At 59.3% G+C, this 25,827-nt stretch overlaps 1 protein-coding gene across 3 annotated transcripts in view; it reads right to left on the bottom strand.

Annotated features, from left to right (window-relative positions):
* Positions 1-331: 331 nt before the first annotated feature.
* TTC7B (tetratricopeptide repeat domain 7B) overlaps positions 332-25,827 on the bottom strand; it is a 230,798-nt gene continuing 205,302 nt past the window's right edge. For all 3 annotated transcript variants that reach the window (XM_062181833.1, XM_062181834.1, XM_062181835.1), the window contains one exon: positions 332-799. In XM_062181833.1, the coding sequence (XP_062037817.1) occupies positions 578-799 (222 nt within the window). In that variant the 3' untranslated portion in view covers positions 332-577. The remainder of the gene's footprint in view (positions 800-25,827) is intronic.

Below are 25,827 nucleotides of genomic sequence, written 5' to 3'. Positions count from 1 at the left end.
GTTAAACTTAAATAACTCATATTTCCTTCTCTCGTAACAGGCATATATTGGTAAAATATAAATATTCTTGGACTGGCGCTTTGTTCTAAGTGAGGACAGTAATTCATCACATGGTACAATCATTGACAATAAAACCAAGAAATTGTCAGCTGGTGTCCCGGCCTAGACTAGTGCTGAGGTGGGGAACAGAAAATTCACATTTGGTTTCTGGGCCGCTGGGGCAGGAGCGGGGGTGGGCAGGAGGGGACAGCTCGGATAAAAATATCTGCTCTGCCACTCGCCTTTTCACTTGGAATAGATTCTCCTACATGTGCTGATTAATTCCATAATCTTTTTTTTTTTTTTTTTTTTTTTTTTACTGAAAACTCGATGCTAGCTGACAAAATATGGCACATAATCCATTGAGCACGTGTTGGTTCAGAAACGATCGCCGGCTGGCAAAGGACAGGGAGGTGCGTGTGGACACAACGGTGCGTCGGGTTCGGTTTGGTTCCTTTACGGCGGTCCCTGGGGCATCCACGGGGCCTCAGTGTGGCAGACGTGTGCCCTCGGGGCAGCAGGACGCTCCTGGGGCCGCTCACAGCACGCGGGGGATGATGGTGAAGGGCACGGCGGGGCTGCTGGCCTCCAGCTCCAGGGCTGTCAGGAAGCACTCGGTGGCGGCCGTGTCGTTGCCCTGCGCTTGGAGGACCTCGCCCAGCCCGTTCCAGACCTCGTGGGCCGTGGAGTTCACCTGCACCGCGTCTCGGAGGATCTTCTCTGCCAGGCTGTAGCGGCCCAGCTGGTGCAGGATCAGGGCCTGCAGGCAACGCAGACAGACACAGACAATCAGATCCAGGGGCTCTGGGCTCTAACTCTCTGGTGGAAAAGCACCTCCGCTGGGCGGGGCACACAGGAAGCTCTCTGGTACTGCTCAGGGGCAGCAGCGAAAACAGTCCCGCGAACCACGGGGAAAAGACGGCAATTTCATGTGGTTCATCTGAGAACTTAACGAGGAGTAAACCAATCAGAAGGCCACGGGCTGTACTGGCTCCGCCCCCTCATGGCCCGCTGACGCCTGCCTGCGTGCAGGGGAACCTGCCATCCCTTTTGTGCAGCCTAAAGAAATGCCATTGTGGTCTTAGTATTCTGACGCTGTAATGATTTTTATGAAGCTGCTCGCACCCTCTACCCTGACCACGCCCCTGAACTCACTGTCCCCTGCTTGCCCGGAGCGCCGCCGTGCAGAGCTGTGCGGCAGGGGTTGGCCCCACACATGCGCTCACTCCCATGAGGCATCTGGGCACGTCTGCAGTGGGCGCCCCCTCAGCACGGGGCCCCTCCCTCAGGGAGGCTGTGACTCAGCCCAGCTCTCCCTTGCTGGAATCACACTGTGATGGACATCTTGTCAGAAAGTGTGCTTTGTTCTTTTACATCAATGGATTTCAAATCTCTTTTATAGACGTGGAAACCTTCTGTGTACTAAACAGACACAAGGGAACTGCTCTGGGCGTAGGACAGTGGGGGCAGGGAGCCCAATGTCCCCCACCACCTCCTCTCGGTGCCCAGTGGGAGGCTCGCTGAATCCAATAGACAGGGGCTGGCGCTGTGGCGTAGCGGGTAAAGCAGCCGCCCGCAGTGCCAGCATCCCATACGGGCGCTGGTTTGAGTATCAGCTGCTCCACTTCTGGTCAGCTCTCTGCTATGGCCTGGGAAAGCAGAAGATGGCCCAAGTCCTTGGGCCCCTACACCCATGTGGGAGACCTGGAGGAAGCTCCAGGCTCGTGGCACCAGATTGGTGCAGTTCTGGCCGTTGCAGCCATTTGGGGAGTGAACCAGTAGATGGAAGACTCTCTCTCTCTCTCTCTCTCTCTGTATCTCTGGCATTCAAATAAATAAATCTACAAAAAAGAATCCGATAGATAATCCTGTGGAGATTCTCTGGTTAGGGCAAGTTCCACCAGTGTGGGGTTTTCGGTAAGAGGGTATGACTTTTTAGGGTTCTCCAAACATCTTGCCAATTTTATCCCCAAAGGCTTGCCTCAGTGCCTCAGCCATTGGCAGTGTCAGGGGTTGGGCTGATAATTCTCCTATTCCCACTGCTTTTTTTTTTATTTTAAAAGATTTATTTATTTTAAAGAGTTACAGAGAGAGGTAGAGAGAGAGAGAGAGAGAGCGAGCTCTTCCATCCACAGGTTCACTCCCAACACTCAGCAACAGCCAGAGCTGAGCTGATCCAAAGCCAGGAGCTTCCTCTGGGTCTCCCACGTGGGTACAGGGGCCCAAGGACTTGGGCCATCTTCTACTGCTTTCCCTGGCCATATTAGAGAGCTGGATTGGAAGTGGAGCAGCCGGGACTCAAACTAAAGCTGGGGCTTTAACCCGCTGCACCACAGTGCTGGCCCCTCTCATTGCTTTCTGTTTTCGCTAATGCCCAAGTGCGGAATGTTCCTCCTTGTGGAAACTGACATCTCTTGAACAGCATTTGAGGTTAAATATTTCCTGTGCTTTCGCTCAGGAAGATTAATTAATACTTACCTGCTATCACAATTATCTAGTCTGGTCATTGGACTTTTTTTTCTTTAAAAATGTCTTTTTGGTTTAAAAAATTAAATTAGTTGATATTTGGTGATTTTGTTACTTCCAAGCTTAGAAAGTTATCCTTTCAAACAAGGCACACACACGCTCAGCTCCGTTCTTTGTAATTTGCCTCAACGATCATCCTGAGCCACGTGACCACATTGAGTAAAACTCAGACCCCGTATTGGATGGCATTTACGTGACGGAACGGGGCAGGAACGCAGAGCTGAGGCGGTGAGAGAAGAAATGGCAGAGAATAACAAGCAGGAAGCTCAGGAAAGCTCAGGGGGTTTAGTGCGAGCTTTCAGAAAGGCTGGCCCGCGGTGTCGCCTGCACCCATGAGCACCGGGCACAGGACCTGGGACGCTGCCTGGGGGGAGCTTGTGGCCAATGAGTGACAGCCAAGGAGACCCACGGCCCGCTGAGCTGGGGAGGGACCCCAGCTCTGGGAGGGGAAGGCAGTTCAGGGAGCCCTCCTGGGGCAGAGGCCTAGGAGCGGCGGGGGCGGGGGCAGAGGGAGGTGGGTTTTGCCTCGGCTTCTGAAATGTGCTTTTCTCAGCACGCGTTTCGCTGCTTCCCAAGGCTGGCTGGGACGTGGTGCACAGGGTCCCGGTCCACGAGACCCATTCCCCTCTCTATAGGTCTGCTTCTCGTGCCACCCCCCCCATCTCTCTGCGGGAGAAGCAGGGAACTAGCTGGGTGTGACAGGGGGCAAACCTGGGACTGCTTCCTGACAGCACGGAACCCCACACCCCGACCGCAGTGTCCCCGGTCCCGCTGAGCTGACTGCGCAGTAGCACCAGAGGGAAACCCAATCAGCGCTGGGGCCGTGGCGCAGCTGGCATTCCGGCTGCTCCATTCACCTTCCAGCTCCCTGCTACTGCACCTGGGAAAGCAGCGGAAGATGGCCCAAGTGCTTAGACCCCTGCCACCGGCATGGATGTCCAGGAAGAAGCTTCTGACTCCTGGCTTCAGCCTGGCCCAGTCCTGGCTGCTGTGGCCATTTGGGAAAATGAACCAATGGGTGGAAAATCTCTGTCTCCCTTCTTCTCTGTTGCTCTTTCAAATCAATCAATCAATCAATCAATCAATACATCTTAAGAGAAAAAGTGAAATGGATGCAGTGGAAACTGTAGGCTGAATTGTAAATTGTAATCTCTCAAACTATACTTCATATTTTTTTTGACAGGCAGAGTGGACAGTGAGAGAAAGAGAGACAGAGAGAAAGGTCTTCCTTTGCCGTTGGTTCACCCTCCAATGGCCGCCATGGTTGGCGCGCTGCGGCCGGCGCACCGTGTTGATCTGATGGTAGGAGCCAGGTGCTTCTCCTGGTCTCCCATGGGGTGCAGGGCCCAAGCACTTGGGCCATCCTCCACTGCACTCCCGGGCCGTAGCAGAGAGCTGGCCTGGAAGAGGGGCAACCGGGACAGGATCGGTGCCCCGATCGGGACTAGAACCTGGTGTGCCGGCACCGCTAGGCGGAGGATTAGCCTGTTGAGCCACGGCGCCGGCCTATACTTCATATTTTGAGTTGTGATTTCTTTTCCTCCCATGCTGTATCTGGAATTTTAAATTGGATCCTTCTGGGGGCTCACGCTAAGCACCTGACGCCGTCTACGGCAGCAGCAAAGGCAGCTCCCGGTCAGCCCTGCGGTCGCGGTCTCGAGGACATGCCACTGGGCTCTCCAGTGCACTGCCTCGCTGAGCTAGGATGCACTCGACTTCCGGTATTTTCCATTTACATGGGGGTTAACAGGATGTAGCTGCCGAAGTCAAGGAGCGTCTGTGCTGACAGCGAACGCTCCTAGGCACCCAGCGAGTGTTGTGTTTGTGCATTTAACTCAGGGGGACTCCCAAAGCAATTTCCCAAGGGCACAGCCAGGACACCCACTGGGTGCAAGGCCTGTTTCCGGTGCTTCAGAAGAGAGTCCCAGCTGTGGAGGCCCTACACACTGGGTGCTCCTACCCCCACTTGGGTCCTGAGGCCCTGCCTCCTGCCCCCAGGCCTACAACTGGAAATCCTCTGGGTGGGGAGTACACTCACCACCTTGGACTCCTTGGGAGGATTTTTTAAAAACATTTTTTTTTTCACTTTATTTGAAAGGAACACAGAGATAGAGATGGGTAGGGAGAGATCTTCCATCTACTGGTTCACTCTCCAGATGCCTGCAACATCCAGGGCTGGGTCCGCTGAAGCAGGAACCCAGAGCTCCATCCGGGTCTCCCAGGTCCTCGGGCCACCACCTGCTGCCTCTCATTAGCAGGAAGCAGAGGAGCTGCGACCCAAGCTCAGGCATGTGACATGGGGATGCAGATGTCGCCCTACAGACCCACACTGCCGAGGGAGAAACCTGACGCTCCACACCCTCACCTCCCGACCTCAGGGGCCAGGCAGAGCCCTCCTGAGCTCCTGAGCTCCCAGCTCGCCCCAGAGCATTCCAACATCACGGACAGAGGAGCGGGGGTGGGGGTGGGGGTGGCCTGGGTGTGGCAGGGAGCCCTGGCAGCAGCCATCCCTTCCAGGCCATCAGGACAGCAAACGCAGCCCTCAGAGAAGACCCCACCAGGAAGATGCACCCTACAGGGTTTTGGCAGATGGTGGTGAGAGGCGAGCCAGCGTGGGAAACCGGGGGAGGTGTCCCTGCTGGCTCGGCTGCAGGTGGAGACTACAACTCGGGTCCGCTGGGCTCTGCCACTGTCTACTCAGCCCCGTGCTGCTTCCTTCCTCCCTGGCAGGCACCCTGCTAGGCTCATCTCCTCTTCCCGCTGCTCTAGAGAGGAGGAGACAGCATGCAGGGGGCCAAGTTCTTGCCCAAGGTCACAGCGCTGGTGAACACTGAGTTGCAGGCCAGCCTGGGCCCGACTGATGCCAAATGACACCTGTTCTTCCCGCCACGTGCCTGGGGCCTCTGTTGCTTTAAGAGGCAGCCCGCGGACCCTGGAGGAGAGCTCTGCGTGGCTCTCGCCCCAGTGCGCTCAGGCAGTAACCTAGTTACAGCGAGCAGCAGCGAATGGGCGCCCGCCACGCTGCGTCTTCCATCTCTCCCACCACTAACTGCTGACTTTATTGCTCCTTCCCATGCCATGGCGGGGCAATGGCTCCTCTCCACGGCTCAGCGTTCCCTGGCTCCTGCCTGCTGCTTGGGAGCGTCCCACACACGCGCTCATGGAGGGCTGCGTGCCGCTCTGTGGCAGCCCACAGTTGGCTGTGATCTGGAGGCGCGGGGACAGTCGCAAGTGCCAAAGGACAGAGCATTTATTAGCCAGAAAGTGGACCAGGGAGCTGTGGAGACCTAAGAGCACCAGGGCCTCAGCCCAGGAAGATGCGGGGGCCGCGGCTCACGGAGCAGGGGCTGCTCCACTCTGCTGGGGTCGGGCAGAGCCCACAGCCCCTTTGCTGGGACTTCTGTTTGGGCTGCTGAATCTGGGCACAGCCTGCGGTGGGGTCCGGAGCAGGGGCACGTCCGCCTGCCCCCAAGCGCCCTGCAGAGACCAGCCTGATGAGCCCACCTGCCCCGTCATGCTCTGAGCAGGGCAGCTCGGAGCCTTGGCTGTTCTCCAGCGTGTGAGGGTTCCCAGGGCTTGGAAATGTCCCGCCCATGCACCTGGATTTGCATTCCTGACGCAGGAACAGGCTGCTGTGTCCAGGCGACCTTGAAGCTTCCCGAGCAATCTGTTCAGTGGAATTAATTCCTGACACTGGGCTTCGCAGGCAGGCTTCGCAGACGTGCCAGGGGCTGCCAGCGTGGGCTTGGCATGCCAAAGGAAAACAGGCCTCTCCCCAGTGAGCTGAGAGCAGCCTGGAGATCAGTCACACGACGGGAACCACCAGAACCAGGGGGCTGGGCCGCTGCCTGGAGCCAGTATTGCTAGGAGGTCGGCCAGGGCTGGGCTGGGACTGGACGTGTCTGCTGTCAGGGGTGACAGCGCCGCGACCCCTCCGCGCGGGCCAGGGGCCTGCCCTCCCCTCCCTCCCTGGCAGCCGCCAGCACCTCTGCACTACAGAAGAGCTTCCCAGTCTCCAGGCCTGTCTCCCCGCTTCTCCTGGCTCCTGAGGCTGGCAGTTAGCTGTTCCCACGCCAGCTGGGCTCACCTTCCCGCTGGTGCAGCCCCCAGCATCCCTCGACCCCCCCCCCCCAGTCTCCCCCACCTTAGTCAGCCTGGCCCTTCCTGCCAGAGTTCTCTGCCCTAGACCCTGAGCCTCCTGTGTCCCCAGGAGCCCAGGCCACATTACATTCCCCTCCCTCAACAGGCAGTGCTACCCAGAGGCACGTGGCTCCCAGCCTGGCAGGAGGCAGAGATACCGATACCGATAGCTGACATGTCTCATGACCATGTAACCTGCCACTCCCACCTCTGTATCAAAACCAACACAAAGCCTCCGAGTGACGGCCCAGAGCGGCTGTGACAACACAGAGGGTAGGAAGCTCCCAGAGGGCTCAGGGCCCAGTGAAGATCACTAAGGACACCAAGCAGTTTCGGATACGCCAGCCGCTGGGTTCTGGGTCCACCACGCCCACCTCCAGGAGCGGGTGCTGTCCAGCTCAGCTTCACAGACAGGAAGACCTGCACAGGCAATGAGTGGCAGAGCTGAGACTTGAACCCGTGCCACGTGTGCCCTCATGCCAGGCTATCTCTCTTCTCGAGAGGGCGTGGAAACAGCCCCCATCTGTCCCAGCCCTGGCCCCTCTGGAGCCAGCCGAGGCTGGCCTGCAGTGGGAAGCGGGAGTCGCTGGGGAGGTAACTTTCAAGCCGTCTCATCAGGCGCAGATGGAGACGGCTTTCTAAGCCTGTAATTATTATAATCAGGTGTTTTGTAGAAATAAGACCTCGGTGAGGCACCAAATTGGAAATAAGGGATTAAATTAAACCCATGATTTCAAATGAGACAACACGGACTTGGCTAGTTTGAGGGCAATCAGCATCTTCCTCACTCTCATCTGTCGCCATGGTAATTACTGCCCAAGGACCAAGCAGCTCACAGCAGGCTGAGGGTGCATGCGGGGGCTCCTGTGAGGGCTGCCGGGCCCACAGCCTGGCTCTGGAAGCATCGAAGCCCTAGGGCGGCGGGCCAGCAGCAGGGCCTGCATCGGCTCCAAGTCAGAAATTAGCAGAACAGAAGCCCTCGGGAGCGCCTGGACATCCCCTTGGGGCTCGGCCCCGGAGCAAAGTGGGCCCTCAGCTGGGCTCAGGGGCATGTCACGGACCATGCTTGTCCCTAGGGGACAGGGACAGGGAGATAATATCCCCGGAAGAAAGCATCTTTCCCCAAGAGAAGCCATGGCTAAAATAAAGGCACGTGGCTCGGCCCTCGCTGGGGGCCAGGCGTCTCTCGGGCGGCTGTGGCTTTTCCCCAGGCACAGTCTTTTGGAAATCAAGCATCCAGACACAGGGATGGGGTGAGGTTCCCCAGGTGCTTCTGCTGTCAGGGCCTGGCTGAGGCTGCAGACCCCCTACCCCCATCCTCGCACACAGTTTCTCTGGGCAGGAACTGCCCTGGCCATGTCAGAGCCAGCCTGGGTTTTGCTGGGGCTTCTGGGCCAGGGATGGGGGAGGACTCTGGTATTACAGGTGGGGCAGGAACACGCAAGGCTCTCCTTGCCTACTCCTGGGTCAGAAACGCCACCATCACAGGGGTGGCTCACCGCAGTGTTGCCCAGGGTCTTCCCCAAAATACAAGGAGCCTGCAAGACACAGGCTGCCGACGTGCACGTGTGTGTGCGTGCATGTCATCCACACCCTCCACCGATCACAGAGGGCTTTCCTAACTGTCCCGTGCAGCATTCATCACAGGGGCCTGGCGTCAACTCTGTGAACCCAGGGGCTCTGCTCCGAGTGCCTGGAGGGCAGGGCCTGGGTGAGCTGTGCCAACCTCTGCACCACCAGGCTGGACGCTGAGCGGGAGGTCAGAAACTAGAGCGGAATAAATGAATTGCTCCTGGCGCTCTGAGAGACAGAACACCGTTCAAAGCCACCACTGACCAAGTGCAAGTCTGCCCAGCGCAGGGCGTGCCGTGGCCCACTACAGCCACACACAGAGAGGGTGAAGGGTTTCACATGTATCCGTGGGCCAGCAGCTGGTACAGCTGGCTGAGGTCAAGCTTTACGGGTCGGGATGGGGGGTGCTCCTCTTTGCCAAGGGGGGGACCACTGGAGACGACAGCTTTGAAAAGATGCCTTGGGAGCCGTGTGGGGAGCGCAAAGCCCAGAGAGGCACCTGCTTCCCTGGCAGTGTCAAAGGCACCGTGAGTTCTGTGCACAGGCATTTTGTGGGTGCAGCTGAGGGGCCAGCGCCCAGTCCCACCCTGTTCCACCATGGCCTTGAGAAAGCTCTGGAAATAGATGGGTGAGGTGGGGTTGGGGGCTGGGCTGGCTGCTCTACCTGGGTTCCAGCAGCTACGGTAAGGCCTGCTCTCCACGGGGTTGTTTTGTATTTCATTTCTGTTCTGAGCACTCAGAAATGGCCCTGGCTCGCCAGGGAAGGGCTGGGGGCCTGTGTGTGTCCTAGGCCCTGTGCTGGCCTGGAAGCTGCAGCCCTCCCCAGGCCAGGGGCTCCAAGGCTCCCCCCATGTCTTGCATGGCCCTTGCCCACCAGAGTGGGACCCAGGTGCTGCCGCTCAGCCCCTCTAGGCCAGGCCAGGGTTGAGTGGGGGCCTCCCTGGAGCAGGACCCTCTGGCAGTCAGGTGACTCCACCCTTTCCTCAGTGGGACAGGCGACACTGGCTTCTTATTCAGGCCATTTCATCCAGTTTTGACCCAGTCCCCCTGCAGGCCAGCAACCTCGTCTCCATCTCAGCCACACACACAGCAGGAGCTCCCCAGTACCCGGCGCAGTGGTGCAGAGGTGCCCATGGCACTCAGCGAGTGTTTGTGGCAAGGAGGGAAAGAACTAGCAGCCGTCCCACTTTGCATGTGGCCCCTGCGCCTCACGTGGCTGCTGCAGCCGTCCCCAGAGGCCTCTGAGCCCCTCCACTCCCACGCCAGGCCCCCAGCCGGGACAGAACACTCATGCGGCCACTTAACCTTCAGGGTAACAAAGGCAGCTCATGTCCTGCTCCAGGAACCCGGGCTGAAGGGCAGAGGCGGCAGGGACAAAGGCTGCCGCCTCCTGGGGACGGGCACTGAGGCGGTGAGTGGGAGCCCGGTCCCTGCACTAAATGGCCCCCTCCATCTAGGATGGGGCTGGGCAGGCCAATGTCCCCAGTCTCCCTGCTCCAGTGTCAACCAAAGCCTGGGGTGGCTCCTCCCTCGCTCTCCTTCCAGTTAACGGACACAGACGGCCCGACTCACAGAGCCCCATGGACCCACTAGGGAGCGTGGGGCAGGGGAGGTGCCTCTTCCTCCTCAGCCTGGGCTGTGCATTTCAGGAAGACCCCAGCCCCCACGCCCACTCGGGGGGCCACAGACACAGCTGATAGGGCCCTTTTCCAGGTCAGGGGGTTGAAGACATGTGCTTGTTGGGGACCGGACCTTGCAGCACTGAGCACCACTCAGGAGACAGAACTCAGTGTTCCCAAAGCCTCTTATCTCCTTGAGACAGAAGCCGCAGGCTGCCAGGCACACATGCTGGGGCCTGGGAGGGGATGCCCAAGTCCCCATTGCTGTTCCTAGCCAGCTGGCTGGCCTGCAGAAGCCTGCTAGCTCCCTGGGTGGCATGCATGCCAGCTGAAAACGCGGAGCTCTCGTGGGCTCTGACCCCTTCGTGTGCTCTGGGGCCCCTGCCCTTTCTCGAGGGCCTCCAGGACGCGGCGGCTTCCCGGACAGACCGCTCTCCGCCGGGGTTTCAGAGGAGCGGCAGAGGCAGACCTCCCGCCTCTCTGAGTGCTGCTGCTTCTCGCAGTCCCCCAAAGCAGGCCTTGCTGCGGGTTCAGAGCACGGCACTGGAAAGCCCAGGAAAAGGTGAGCACGGCTCTTCCTGTTTAAAGCATCTAACTGGCAGAAACTTCTGAAGCTGCTTGCTTCTAGAACTGTCTGGAATATTCTGGAGGCACTTACCCTGCAGGTAGCAGTGCCTGTGCTGGTGCAAACGCCAGCAGCAGGATGAAGGTAGCCTGGCTGGAGGCCAAGGGCTGGTCCAGCCTCCAGTGGGTTTTGCAGACTTAGCCCTGAACTCCCTCTGGTCTCATTTCTTTAAAACTGAGGACTTTAGCGTTGGTGCCAAAACACCCACAGGATGGGATGGCTGTCAGCGGACAGTTGCTGGCAATGGGTGGGGGACACTTAGGGGAGGGGGACCACTCCCACAGCCAAGGTGCCAACAGCTCCTAAGCCCCAAGGCTTGCCCTTGTCTGTGCAGGCGTCCAGAGGGGCAGGGGGTGGGAGAGTACAGTGAGTGAGCATTCCCTACAGGGCCAGAGGCAAACGGAGCCCACGCAATGAGCCCAGGAATCTGGGTTCGCTCTGCTCCAACCAAAACCATTTGTGGTTCTTTCCCTTCTTGCTACAAATGCTTATTGAGCATTGTGGGTGTCTCGGCACTGTGCTGGGTACTAGCGACTCAGGGGCACGGCTGTCATCTGCCCCGATGCTCCCTGAGCTGGGCAGGGGCTGTGTCTTTGGTGGGTGCAGTCCCAGCATCCACCAGAGAGCAAGGGGAGGTAGAGGAGGACCTTCCAGAAATAAAGCCACGCTCCTGTGCTTCCTACAGTGACTGGGAAGTGTGAGGCTCTGGGTGGGGGTGGCTGCTTCATGGCCACCAGCTCTAGTGGAGACCCTGGAGCCCGAGTGGGAGCCGCTGCTCCTGCCCCTGGAAGCACCCTGAACGCCGGGCCCTGCATGCCCAAGTCCTCCTGGAGCAGCTGCCCCTCGGTGTTCACAGCTGAACGGGCAGGGCCGGGGAGGGGCCCGGAAGTGACGCATCTCATCTCTGGGAGGGAAAACACGGGCTCAGGCCCCTGGCCAGGCAGAGGAGAGGTGGCTCTCAGAACTCAGGCTTCCTGAGGCCCAGGTCAGGGCCTGCTGCTCTGGGTCAGACTCCCAGGATCTCCAGGAGGGCAGTCAGGCACCCAGGCAGTGCAAGGATGCAGCCCGGGGCCTTCTCTGATGGCTCAGCTGGCTCTGGGCGCCACGGCCCAGGGTTCCCTGTACAGCTCGTGCTGCCCAGGGAGGGATCCTCCTGGTGCAGAGTGCTAAGCACGCTGGTGCCCTGCTGGTCCGTCCGGGCCCCGTGAGTCCTTTCTCCACACATGGTGCCAGGTTCCAGGAGAACCAGGCCGTGGGCTCTCGGGACCCAAGGTCACTAAGAGGACCTGGGGTGGGGCGGTTGATGGTGATGTCCCTATCTGGGCAGCCTGAAGCACGCCCACTTCATCTGCCAGGGGCCAGGAGGGCCATCCGCAGGGCAGCCCCTTCAGCCTCAGTCTGGGTGCTGCCAGAGCAGCAGGTGGGGCGCGGGCCGCCACTTCCCTCCCCTGCAGCTCGCCCTGGCAGCATCTGCCTGGGGCCAAGAGTACACCCCCTCCCCCAATTCTGTTTTCTCTGCTGGGTGATGAGATCATGCAGATACCCGGTCATACATGAGGTATGGGAGCTGTGCATCACTGCCACCCAAGGATCGAGGCCATGGAGCCGTGTGTGCCCCAGCCACAACCCAGCTGTCCAAGAACTCAGAATCCCCTCACTGGGTCGGGAGAAGAGGGAGAGATGGCTTCGACAGTGTCGGATGATTTCACGGTGGCAGCCATAGGTCTGAGCTCTGCTTGGACTTCCGAGCTGCAAAGACTGCAACAAGAACAGAGGCAAGCCCGGGGCTGGCCCGCTCCAGCCTGCTGGAGTCACAGGGTACCCCACGTTCCAGCACCCGGGTGCCAGGTGCTGCCAAAGACAGAGTCTGCGGAGACCCAGACGGGGAGGGGGCGGGCGCTCCCAGGGCCCCAGGTCCGAGCAAGCTCCCTGCTGGCTGCAGGCTGGGGCGTGGCTCTCGCTAATGCAATGAGCACACTGGAAGCACCAGCACAGGCAGCCACGCTGCAGGCTGTAGGGACCTAACCAAGAGAGGTCAGGCCAGCGAGGCCCCCAGAACAGTGAGCAGGGACCCAGGCCTGCTGTGTGTGCCTGCGTGTGTGGGGTCCCTGGAAGGAGCAAGCCTTGGGGTCCCCCAAAGGGGGCGCTGGCCGGGGCAGTTTTAGTTGGCCTCCCTGCCCCCCACCTGGCTTTGTTGCCACTGCAGTGGCTCAGAGGCTGGGCTGCCAGCTCTTAGGAGAGTGCACGCAATGCCCTGGGACCTGCCGCACCTGCCCAGGGGCTCCCCTGCCCGTACTTTTCCATGGGTAGCAGGCAGGCAACGCCTGTTGACTTGCTTCCACATCTCCCTGGCTGCCTTATTTACTTCTTTTCATCCAACTTCCCCAGCAACAGCCCAGCGTGGCCTGGAAGTCAGAGCTTCCCCATGGCCCCGACATCTACACAGTGGAAGGTTTGGTGCTAATCACTCCCCTGGGGAGCCCTCCCCACCTCCAGGGGAGGCAGCTGCTCCCTGGGCATGAGCACTGGCTGGGAAGTGGAGGCACTTAGGAGGCTCTGGGTGAACCTGGCCCTGCCTCAGGCCCAGGTTCTAGGGGCTGGGGGGGGGGGGGCTGCATGCACAGGTGAGAGCAGCAGGCCCAGGCAGAAGCCCGGCTCCCCCCAAAGTGGGTGGGGACACGAGGGAGGGGGCACGACTGCAGGGCTCTGATGGGGGGAGGGTTGGATGGGCTCCCTGTGGGTCCCCACAGTCAGAGATCCTTCATGTGACCACCATGGAGCTGCGCTAAGGGGAACCCTGAGAGCAGCAGGCCCGGAGGGTGGGGGAGGTCTGGGGACCGCAGCTGAGGTCCTGAGGCTCGGAGGCTGGGATCCCTCCCCCATGACCCTGACACCCCCTCATGTGGCCTCAGCTTCAGCCTGTCCCTGGGTGGGGTAGGGTGTACGTGTGGGAGGTGCTCTCTGTCCTGGGGCTGACCACTTATCACTCAACACTGAGAGCAAATGTCTCTTTCTCTGTCTCTCTGCCTTTCCAGTAAAAAATTAAAAAGGGGGGAGGGCGGCTAGTGTTGTGGCATAGCAGGTAAAGCCACTACCTGAAATGCTGGCTCCCACATGGGTGCTGGTTCGAGTCCCAGCTACTCCACTTCTGATCCAGCTCCCTGCTAATGGCCTGGGAAGGCAGTAGAGAATAGCCCAAATGCTTAGGCCCCGGTACCTGGAAGAAGCTCCTGGCTCCTGGCTCCTTGGCCCAGTGTTGGCTGTTGGGGCCATCGTGGGAAAGAACCAGTGGATGGAAGATCTCTCTCTTCCTGTCTGTCCCTCCCTCTCTCTCTGTAACTTGACTTCCCAAATAATGTTTTTTAAAAAAGAAAACAAAAATGAAAGGAAGCAGTGGAGTGGAGCCCCAAGAGGGCTGTGGGGTTTACAGGGAACTCGGGAAAGCTCAGTGAGAGGAGTGCTCGCGGCTGCTGGCTGGAGACGGCTCAGGCCCCTGGAGGCAGGGGCTGTGGGGACTCATCTCTGCCTCCCTGACACCTGGTGGTCCCTGGGACCTGGCAGGCATACTCACTAATGCAAGTCACTCCAGCCCCTGGCACATCCTGGGGGCACTCACAGCTGATGTGGAGTGGGTATCAGCTCCCAGCCCTGCCCCAGCCACCTCCTCTGTTCAGCCCAGAATCTACCCTGAGAACCAGTGTGGAAACCTCACCCCTACCTCTGGGCCCACCGTGGAAGGGCTGTGGGGGCGGTGGGAATGAGGGTGCTCCCCTAGGCCAGGACAGCAGGCATGGCTCCCAGGCGGCACCTGAGGCTACCGAGGGATGCAGCCTGCATCTGGACTCCACTGGTGAACGCCGGCTGCCGAGCAGCTGCCGGGACGATGCCAGGTCGTCCACAGCACTCCCCACAGCCCAAGCCTCCCCAGGAAGGGGCTGAGGAGGATGGGCCCTGCTGGAGCTGCACACCCTAGGCCCTCCTGGTCCACCTCTGCGGCAGCTGGAGGGAGCAGTTCTCTGGACAACCCCTGGGGCCCGAATCCTGCCACCGTGGGTGGGGTCATCCTGGTGCGCGGCAGGTGGCACAATCAGAAATGATAAGATACTCTGCGACAAAGGGAGGGCTGGAATGCAGAAAGAACCAAATCTGGGTGGGAGGGTGGGGTCGGGGTCCTCACAGGCCAGCAGCCCTGCCAACGGCCTTGGCCACTTCCTGCACACACTGCACAGCAGTCCCGGATGCACCAGCACACCAAGGCTGCGATCCAGCGAGGGCGAGAGAAGCAGGCCCTTCGCTCCGAAACTGGGCCTCTTGCTCCTGGAGCTCTCTCCTCAGGGCCCCCAGATGTGGGCCCTGGTGTCAGGCTGGGCTGGGGAACCGTGTGGCGGTGCAGAAATGGATGCACTCCGGAGGCTGGAGCCCTGGGCAGGAGCGGAGGCCCAGCCTGGCACATGCTCTTCCACACAGTTGCGTGCCTATCATTTGCCACTCAACGTGGAATAAATCAGCATCGAGATTAGAGCCGTTCCCTCCAAGCCGCGAGTCAGCGCCACAGGGATGAGCCCCACCAAGCGGCCGCTCCCCTGCGCTGAGCTGAGTGACACACGAGGCCGCCTACCGGGCAATGGTTCACGGCTAACGAGAGCATCCTTAGCTTTCCCAGGAGCCAGATCCCCAGGCAGGGAGCTCAGAAACGCCTCCCTGGGGGCTTAAACAATGACTTGGAGGAGACAGGGACACTGGAAGGGTAAAGTAAGGCATCTGCAGATACTGTTCCTGTGGCCACCTGCTCTCCAGCTCCTACTGCAGGCACAGGGGTCCACACAGTGCCTGCCGACAGCCAGAGGTGACCTGTCCTGTGGGCTCTGGCTGTCCCCCAGAGCTGAGGGGTTCAGCCCCCCTGAAGCCCATGGGGACTCTTCCCTGCTTTGCTTTGGTTTCTCTCAAGGGTAGGGAAGGGACAGGTCCACGGGGGTGCCCACACCCCTCCTAGTCGGCCCCTGAGGCCTCTCCACTCCACACACGATTCTCACAGCCACTCCGTGCCAGGGGTGGGGGAGGTACAGGGGTTCCAGGCAAAGCTCCCGGGCAGGGCAAATGCTGAGGGCCACCTGTGGCCCTTGGGTGAACCTGCGAGGTGGGAATGTTCACTTCTGTGCTACAGAGATTAAGTTAAGAGAGCCAAGTCACCCACACTGCCAGTGTGTGGTGAGGGCAGAACTCAAGCTCGGCTCTCTTCCCCTCCCTGGCCTGGGAACCCCGAGCGGTGCTGCTTCCGCCGCTCTGCAGCTGCTCCGTCTCCTCCTGGAGTGGCAGGCGAACCCCCACAGATCTGTGCACGGGCAGCGCCCTCTGACCCGGGAGTCAGGGCTGGGGTGGGGGTGGGGGTCCTCTGCTCGTGTCTGCTGCGCCCCCTGGCTCTGCCTCCCCTCCCACCCTTTGGATGCAGGGCTCCCTGAGGGAAACACGCCCTGGTCAGCAGCACTTGTCTGTCCACGATCCAAATGCCCCTCCCACAGCTGATGTGAACCTGCCAAGGGGAGTCACTGCAGGCGGAGCTGTGGAGGGCTGAGCAGATGGGGCTGCTGGCTCCGGCCTGCACTGCTGTGTCTGCTGGCTGCCAGGGACGGCGAGGCGCCAGCCCCGGAGCAAAGGGACAGAGCGGGCACAGGAGATGCTGGGGCGGCGACAGACCTGGCCCTGTCACACAAAGCACACCGTGCTCCTGACAGTGCTGTGTTGAGGATACAGGGAGGGGGTGGAGGGGTGCGACTCGTTGTGGGAGGCTTAATGCATTCTTGAGACACCCTCAGAACACTTCCCACACCTGCGAGTCGGGACGAGGGCTTGGCCTTCTCCCATTCAGTCTGCAAAGCCCACCCAGCAGCCCCGCTCTCGGAGCCCATTTCCCTATAGCCGATCTTCCTGTAAGCCAGCCTGTGTCCCCTGTCACGCTTGCTGGTGGGTGTGGGTGGGAGCAAGGCGCTGGAGGGGGCTGTTGTCGGCAAGGGGGTGGGACTGGAGCTCGCTTCCTTTAATCATTGCCAAGGCAGAGGCAGATTTGTCACCTTTGTGTGAGATGCCAGGCAGCAGGTAAAGAACTTAACAGCTTGTGGGAGTTCTAATTAGAGAGCCAATTATAACTCGATTGACCTGCCTTGCTTTGAGAGGCCTGGAGAAACACACTGTCCTTAGGAGGAGGCCGGTTTTGCTTCTGGTTTGTTCTGGGAGATTCCTGCAGGGGTGGCTCGCTTGCACTTTGGTTCCAGCCCCAAGCATCTGTCTGCATCCAGCAGCAGGTGCTGAGGATGAGAGACCTGCGGGGCCCTGCGTCCCTGCAGCTCCGCTCCTCTGTGTCTGAAGAAAGACACACGGGCTCCCCCGTGGGGCGGGCCAGCAGCTCCCGCTTCATTTGGAAGGGCGATGGCCAGCGTTTCAATGAGGGACTGATGACGACCGACCTCTTGTCGAGGCTGGAAGCCAGGCTTACTGAACATGCGTCAGAATTGTCGCTGCTGTTACAGCTGGCGAGAGAATCCTTCCTCCAGGAGCCAGGGCACGACATGCGCCCTATACACCTGTGAAGTCCCTGGGGTTCATACACATGCTCACACCTACACCCAAACCTGTGATCTCGCCCAGGCCCCACCCCCGATGGGCGGGGCTGGGGAGGGGGTGGACACCGACATCCCCACTTACAGGGAAGAGCCAGGCTCAGCAAAGCGCAGCACATACCCCACAGCCCCTCCCCGACTCCAGCACTCTTCTGCAGGTGGCTTTGTGGACACCATGGAAGTCGCTGCTGGGAACAGGGCCTGCTGCAGCCGCAGGCCGGGAGCAGAGTGGGCTGTTACACGTGCGGCAGAGCCAGGCCCCAGCCCAGCCGCAGCTGGATGTAGAAACCTGCTCCCGAGATCAGAACCTGAACTTCGGCTGCTCTCCCTGGGCTTCTGGCCTCGGCCTCCTTTCTTTTTTTCTTCTCTGGGATTTATATCCCAGGCACTCTCGTCTCCCCTCGGCTGCCACCGCTGGATGCTGCTCCCCCGCCCCCCAGCCCACGTGGCCACATGCCGTGGGCCATCTCTTCCAGGCAGGCCCAGGTCACCCCTCTCAGCACGACCACCCAGGCCTCCCGCTAGCCGTCCCAGACCCGACCCTCCTCCTGTGCCCCTCCTGCTGAAGCATCCTGTCTGCCCAGGCACTAAAGCTGAGGCCTGGGTCAGCTCCAGCCCTTCACTCCCCTTGCCAGGCGTGGGTGGCCCACACATGTCCTACAGCAGAGCCCTCGGTAGGTCTCACATGCCCCTTAGTGTGCCCCCCAGAGCTTCCAGAGTGAGCTCTCCCAAACGCAAGCCTGACCGCATCAACTTGCTTGTTTAAACTTGATCATGAAAAACCTCAAGCCTGCAGCCAAGAAGCAAGGCTAATACAGCGGACAGCTGGACACACTCATCCCCTCAGCATAGCAGCCGTGAACCTCTGTCCTGTCTGCGTAGTCAGTGTTGGGGGTGAGGGTCAGCGTGCTTACAGCAGATTATAGGCACGGGGGGGTTTCACCCCAGAGTACTTCAGCTAAGGACATTTTCTCACCCAGCCACAGCTAGACACCAAGCAGGACTTCCATGCCACCATCTGCCACCCGTCGCCGGCTCACGTCTCCAGCCGTGCATGGTCTCGCCGACAGCTGGCTTATTACTTCTTCACACTCATCTGTCCCCAGACTTGCACGAGAGCCTGAACCTGCACTGTGCTGCCAGAACACGGCCCGCAAGCTCCGGTCACGCGTGCGCTGCACCAGCTGCCTATCAGAGCCCCCAGCTTATGGGAGCTCCTGCCCCTCCCTCTGGACAGCAAGGCAGTGCCGGAGCGGAGGCCAGAGTCATGTCTGTGTCCCCAGCATCCAGTCTGGCACCCAGCACACAATGAGGCCCCCGCTGCTGCCTGTATCGTCGCGTTAATCCTTCCACGCTCACCAGGACACGGGCTCCCTAAGCAGTGAGGGACTGAATGATCGCGCTTGGAGGGGGGAGCAGGAACAGCACTGCCACAGCGCAGGTGCTCACGCCCAGCCTTGCGCAGGACTGATCCGTGACGTTTGGAAATGCTCCCAAGGCGTTCCTGCCTTGGCTCTGTTAGGACCTGCCGGGGGCCCAGAGGTTGGACATCAGTGATCTGGGTACATCTGTTGTTCCTCCCTCCTGCAGAAGCCCCGGCCCCACCCCTGGGCAATAGGAAGGGTGCCCCGGGTGAACCTGGGGACAGTGTCTGTGCTCAGGAATCAGCATGGCAGGAGGGAGACTTCCAGGTCGGCAGAGAGGCAGGACAGAGACTTCCCCAGGAGGATGGGGCGGGGCCCAGCAGGCGCTGCCTGGGGAGGGGCCCCTGAGAGGTCCTGTCGCCCATCACAGCAGGGGGCTGGTCCCGGTGGGGGGGGGGCAGGGTCTGCCCTGCAGCAGTCCAGAGAGCTCTTTCACATCCACCTCATCAAGCTACTGCTACTGCCCCATTTCACAGGCATGGAACCTTAAAAACTGAGAGTCAGGGTTCAGGTGGGTCTTTCCTTCCCCTGTCTGGCCTCAGTTTCCCCATCTGTAAAAGGAGTGCTTGGGGAGTGGCACTGTGGTGTCGTGGGTAGAGCCGCTGCCTTCAGTGCCAGCGTCCCATGCGGGCTGGTTCGAGTTCTGGCTGCTCCACTTCAGATCCAGCTCTCAGCTATTGCCTAGGAAAGCCATAAAGGATGGCCCAAGTCCTTGGGCCCCTACATCCGTGTGCGAGACCTGGAAGAAGCTCCTTGCTCCTGGCTTTGGATTGGCCCAGCTCCAGCCTTTGTGGCCATTTGGGGAGTGAACCAGCAGATGGAAGACTTCTCTGTGCCTCTGCTTCTGTAACTCTGCCTTTCAAGTAAAAAAATAATAAAAAAAGGAGTGCTTGGTTAGGGAATTCCAATGGGATTCTAAACCCACAACGCCTGGCGAGCATTAGGCCTGAGGGTTTCCATCTGCATCTTTGTTTTTCATATTTATTTTATTTATTTGACAGGCAGAGTTACAGAGAGAGGTAGAGACAGAGAGAAGGAGAGGTCTTCTGGGACCAGCTCTCAATGATGCGAAAGCAATCTAGATGTGAGATGGGCTGAACCTGTAGGCCAGGTGGGCCCCACGTGCCACCTTTCCAGGCTGGCTGAGGTCAGAGGCTGCTGGGGAAGCCAAGGAGGGGCACAGGGGAAGAGGAATCTGCAACCTTCCGGGTCTGAGACACAGAAAACCCAGGAAAGTGAAACCTTGCAGCCAGATCCAATCCAGGGAGCATGGACCATGGCAGAGCCCAAGTGTCAGCTCTGGCTGGAACCGTGGGGCAGATTTTCTAAGGATAAATGGCTTGGATAGAGTAGGTCAGATTCTTCAATGATTTTAGATAATAATTACTAATGAGAGACTGAACTGTACAGCCCATAATTAGTCATCCAAGACTCTGAAACAGAAAATGAAATAAACACAGAAGTCATTCTGTCTTTAGGCTGCAGGGAAAGGAACGCCTGGTGACAACAGGCGCCGTGGGGCTTGTGCTGCGGGGCCTGGAGGGGTCTGTGTGTCTGTCCTGGCGAGGGCAGGTGGCTGATGCCTCCCCGTCTGGCATGGAGACAAGTGTGGTGGCAGAGGGATCCCCAAGCCAAGGAGAAGTGGCTGCCGGGGGTAGCCCCACAGTGCAGGAGGGGGCACGCACAGGAGCCACAGCCAAGCAATGGGCACGTGGCTGCGGAGCCAAGTCCTCCACCCCCAGGGATGTGCTTTCTGCTCCAAGGAGGACACACGCGCCCAGCAACCAGAAGAGAGCGCCAAGCTACAAACAGGCAGTTTCAAAAGGATGCGAGATGCTACGTCAGAAGAAGTGACCTGGTTCAACCCTGGCGGCTGCCGGCGCCTCCGCCTCAGTCCTCCTTGCTGGGTTTGCACTCCTGACTGCAGCCTTCCCCGCTGCCTGTGTCTGGTCATGGCTACCGCGACCACCCAGTGGCCAGCGTGGTCCACCCTCTGACCCGGATGTGAAACGAAGGTCTTGGTGCCGTGGAAACACGGACATCAGCTACAGCAGAGGAGGGGGTGTAACTGCAGCTGTGTGGCCTGGACCCCGAAGGCTGCACACCAAGTGCGACTCAGTGCCTCCAGCCACCCAGTGGGGCCACAGGCCACTTCAGCTCCCAGGTAACTTCCCTGTGGGGCAGGCCCGGGGACTGGCATCTGGCCCCAGGGGAGGGCTCCTGTGGGGAGGGCACGCACAGTGGCACAGGAATGTGTCCTTCCTCTAGGTGAGCATTCTGGGGGCTGGGCGGCCCCGAGTCTCTCATGAGCATTCGTGCTCTGAGCAGTTGCGCAGAGGGTGACCCCATCTGAACTGAGCTGCAGGCCGGGCCTGGGGCCCACGAGGTAGCAGGCTGCCCTTGGCTGAAGGCCACCCACGGGGCCAGAGAGCAAGGAGCCTGGGCAGACCACTGCAGGGCCCCCAGGACACCGTCCCACGGCAGTCTCCACTACACTTCCCAAATGTCACAAGGAGGCATGTTCTTGGGGACATCAGGATAGGATGTGGGGGGGCAGTCACTGTCTTCTCCCAGGCTCGGGCCCTGCAGCAGGTGCTGCACACCAGCTGGAGATCTGGCTGTGCCACACACACCTGGCAAAAGCCCTGCCCCACAGCCCAGCAGGTCCCCCTGAGACCCAGCTGTGAACACACTGACAGCCCATGGCACTAGAGGGTTCTGTGGTCTCACGTGGAACCACGTGGTTGCACCCTCCAGTTCAGCCTCAGGGTCTTTCCTGTCTTCACGGCCAGAGAAGACAGTGCCAGGTCCAAAGCACAGATACCCAGAACTCTCTGCACACCAGGAGAGTTAACCAGGCTATTTAAAATGCCATGTAGGGGCTGGCGCTGTGGTGTAGCGGGTAAGTCTGCAGTGCTGGCATCCCATGTGGGTGCCTGTTCGTGTCCCAGCTGCTCCACTTCCAATCCAGCTCTCTGCTATGGCCTGGGAAAGCAGTAGAAGATGGCCCAAGTCCTTGGGCCCCTGCACCCATGTGGGAGACCCGGAAGAAGCTCCTGGCTCCTGGCTTCGGACTGGCACAGCTCTGGCTGTTGGTGGCCATTTGGGGAGTGAACCAGTGGATGGAGGACCTCTCTCTCTCTCTCTGCCTCTCTGTGTAACTCTGACTTACAAATAAATAAATAAAATTTTAAAAAATGCCATGTAAATGTGGAGCAGTGGATTTAAGGTGTGGCCTATGAAGCCAGCACCCCATATGGGTGCTGGTTGAAGAGCTGGCTGCTCCATTTCCAATCCAGCTACCTGCTAATGTGCTTGGGAAAGCAACAGATGGTGGCCCAAGTACTTGGGCCCCTACTACCTACATGGCAGACCCAGATGAAGCTCCTGGCTCTGGCCTGCAGCCTGGCTCAGTCCTGGCAATTGCAGCCATTTGGGGAGTAAGCCAGAGGATGGAAGATCTCTCTCTCTCTCTCTTTCTCTCTCTCTCTCTGTCTTGCAAAGAAAAATAAACTAAATTTTTTAAAAATGGTATTTTCTGATGATACCCACCAGCTTCTGGCTCCTGCTCTCCAGCCACCCCCACACCTGGTCTGCGCTGGCCACCATGCTGTCCAGGCGTGGACAGATCAGTGGACAGACTGCCCCGCTGGCTGAAAAGTGCTTCAGGAGAGGGAAGTCGGGGCAGAGGTCCTCAGAGGATGTGTGTTCTGAGCCAGGCTGCCCTCCAGGTCAGGCCCCTGAGTGGGGACGTCTTCTGTGCCAACCTTGGGGTGGCCCAGCGGGGATGGCGCAGCATGGAGGCCCGGCCCGGCCCCTGCTGAGAGCAGCCAGAAGTCTCTCCTGAGGACCCGCCATGCCAGCGGGGCCTCCACCCTGCCCTGGACTCCTTTCAGCCTTGGCAGCCTGGGCTCCAGGCGCCCTAGAACATTCATCCAGGGATACTGAGAAGCCTTGGGCCAACATCCGGTCAAGGGCGAGTCTTCCTCCTCCAGCCAATGAAACTCAGCCATTCCTGTCCCAAAGGTGTCGGGTGATACAAAGGAGCGTCTACCCTCGGTGTGACCCCACCTGTAGTGCACAACAGCAACACTCGAGCTGATGGGTTAACGCACACAATAACACTGTCAGGAACGCCATCATCATCCTCGTTTTACTGCCGAGCAAACGGAAGTCCAGCAGGATCCAGAACTCATTCCAGGTCACACCGTTAAGCACGCGACAGCGCTGGGACTTGAACCCATGCAGGCTGGCCCCGGCGCTCTTAACCTCCACGCTGTCTTGTCCCTAAAGCGCTGCACTCTCAAGTGGCTTCGCTGACACAGCCTACCCCCCTCCCTGTGCTGTTTCAGCCGCTGACTAAGGCTCTGACCTGGGGCAGATCACCAAGGCAGGTTCCTCCATCGGCAAACAAGAAACTCCCCCTCTCGCCGCACAGCTTAAGAACGAGCGTGCAGATAGGGTTGTCTGAGGTTTCAGGTGTCACTGCAGATAAAAAGCCGTGTTTGTGCCAAGCGCTGATAATTGTTGAAAAGACATCAAACCATCAAAGGCGCCAGTGTGTGCCATTAGGGAGAGGGAGGGAAGATGGAACCAGGAGCAAAGGCTGACACACCCGCCAGGAAACACTGCTCTTTCCTCTCCACTGCGAGTTTGAACCCCAATTACAGCAAGTAACGACGGCACAGAAACCGAGGCTTCTGTACGATCGGCCAGCCCACAGGTGCACAGGCTGGGGACGCCAAAATGCTTCCTAAGCCTTTTCTTCAGGGGAAAAAGTTGTACAGCTAAATTTTAAGAGCAGTTTTCATTTCTGAAAGAAAACGCAATCGGTAGTGGACCGAGCCCCCTCAATGGCCTTTCACTGTCTCCTGCCAGTCGCTCTTTCCACGTCCCGGAGGAAACTGACACTTTGGATGGAAGAGATCCACTCCTGAGATGAGCAAGGGCGCTCCGACCCTGCCTCAGTGCGCCTGGGTCTTCCCAGGGGAACAGCAGGGACAGAAGACCTGTTTCTCCCAGGGACGGCTCGAGAGGCACTGGCCAGGAAGTTGTCCCATGTGCTGGGCCCTGGGCCCCCGACAGACGCACAGATGCAGGCTGCCTGATTCTGGAGAAACACGTTTTCACGCTGTTCTCACCCCCAACAGGGCACAGGTTGGACAACGCACAGCAAACCAATGAGGTGTAGGACCCAGCAGTTCCCCGCCAAGTCTCACTGAACAGAGGGACAGCGAGCCTCACAACTGAGCCACGCAAGCTGCTGGAGTCGAGCAGAAGCGCTCCTCTTTGACCCTGGGAAAGCCCTGGCTGCCACCCTGCGTGTGTGTTCACACGGCGAACAGCCGCGCCAGCCGGGAGGCAGGGGAAAGGCTGCTCCCACGGCAGGCCTTGCTTTGTCGGGTCAGCCTGTAGAGCTGTTGCAGCAACTAAGCCGTCACAGGCACCCCACTGATCCCTACGCCCTGGTGCCCTCCTGCCGGAGCCCCTCCCCCAGTGCCTTCTCACAGCTCAGCCCACCTCTGCCATCCTCTGCTGCTGCAGTGCCCTGGGATGGAATGGCAGTGCCACTTCTCAAGGTTTTGTATTTGGTGTCGCTCAGGGTTTCTGACGTTTCAAAAAACCTCAGGTCCTGGAGAAAGCCTTGGAAGGCAGCCTGCACATGAACCCCCAGCCTGAAGCCCTCCTGCTTGTGAGAGGCCTGCTGGCTTCCCGTCCACCCACAGAACACATGCAAGCTCTTTTAGGGCCCCCATGCCCCGCACAGAAAGCTGCATCGGTTCTTAGACACCCCTGGTGGAGACTTGACAAGCGTGTTCTATCGGCAAAACATGCTTCCCGGCTCAAGGATGCATCTTTACACACCCTCCCCGGGCTGCATCCCATCCCCAGGACCCCTCTACATGGAGGCCACTCCTCCAGCCACACTCCTGGGAGCAGGGCGGGGCCCCACCCCACGCTCCCCGAAAGCTCTGGAACTCCGCTTCCTCTGGAGGCGGCTTGAAGCTCAGCAGCCCGGACTTCCCGCTGCCCCCTTCACGGGCCCCAGCCTCATCTTGGGAACATCAGCGCCTGGGAGGTGGCCTCTTTGCACTTTGAATCCAGACTTTTCTCATCCATGGACCTACACCAGTTCTGAAATCCCATGGTTTAGTCCCCAGGCTTGGCAGGGGCAGGGTGGGGTCCCCCCTCTCAGGGGACGCATCCCCCCCACTCCGGCTGTGAGGTGGGGCACCTGTCTCACAGGCGCCCCTGCTCCCCCTGCCGTGGTTCTCTGCACAGGGCTTTTCCAGCTCCCAGGCCTCCTCAAGGCCGCTGAGGGCTCCTATCCTCTCTTCCCGTGCCGTCCCCTCTCCAAACCCTGGCTGACCTTGGCCATCTGCTTCTGTTCTGCACTCTTCACAGCCTGTCAGATGCATGGTGGGCAAATCCGAGCGTCCTGCTAGCGCACGGCCTGCCCTGCAGCCCTCCTGGCTCCCGGCCACCTTCTCCTGAAAGCCCTGGTTCCTTTCCTACCTTCCAGTCTCAGCATTGCCCTCCAGAGCTCAGACTGACTTTATCGGAGGGCAACCAGGTGTCCCCGTTTGCAGCCTGTCCCCGCCCTGGCGACTTTGTCCTTGGCTACACGGGGCCTCTGCACCTGCCCGTGGCCTGGGAAGGGGCCCCCAGCCTGCCTTGGACCGCCACACCCCAACCCCCAACTTCGGAATACAGAAACTGATTTGGAAAAAAATTGCTTGGATTTCAGTAATTCACTTTGGGCACTGGGAGCTAAAGGCTTTTCAACAGAGCAGGTAGTTAAATGTAGATGTATATACTTAGGCAAAAATAAAATGAAAATAGGCTTTTATTTTCTTGGAAAAGTCAGATAACTGGATCGACTCCTCCCCTGATCAACAATGTGACTTTGTAACTTGTCCCCTCATCAGTTCACTGCCCCCCTCACAGCTGCCCACACTTGGCACCCTGGGGCTCTCCTGGCCTTGTCCTGACTCACCATTATCACTAAACATACGATTTCTCTTCTCCCTTCTCACTGTGTGGGACTGTTCACACACTCACACACACACACTATGCTATAGCTATTAGACAAGTGTCAGTTTCCCCTGGGGTTTAATTTATGTTCCTCTTGCCAAGGGCTGACCTTTGATTTGTTTTCATGACTACCATATGCCCCTGGACCCCACCCTCCGTCACCACGGCTTTGTGACCATGTGACTGGGGCATGTACCGCCACTTATGAGCTGAGAAGTTCACAAGTGTTCTCC

The sequence above is a fragment of the Lepus europaeus genome, chromosome 22, assembly GCF_033115175.1.
Source record: "Lepus europaeus isolate LE1 chromosome 22, mLepTim1.pri, whole genome shotgun sequence".
In the NCBI taxonomy this organism is placed as follows: domain Eukaryota; kingdom Metazoa; phylum Chordata; class Mammalia; order Lagomorpha; family Leporidae; genus Lepus; species Lepus europaeus.
This window is presented reverse-complemented; position numbering and strand designations above follow the sequence as displayed.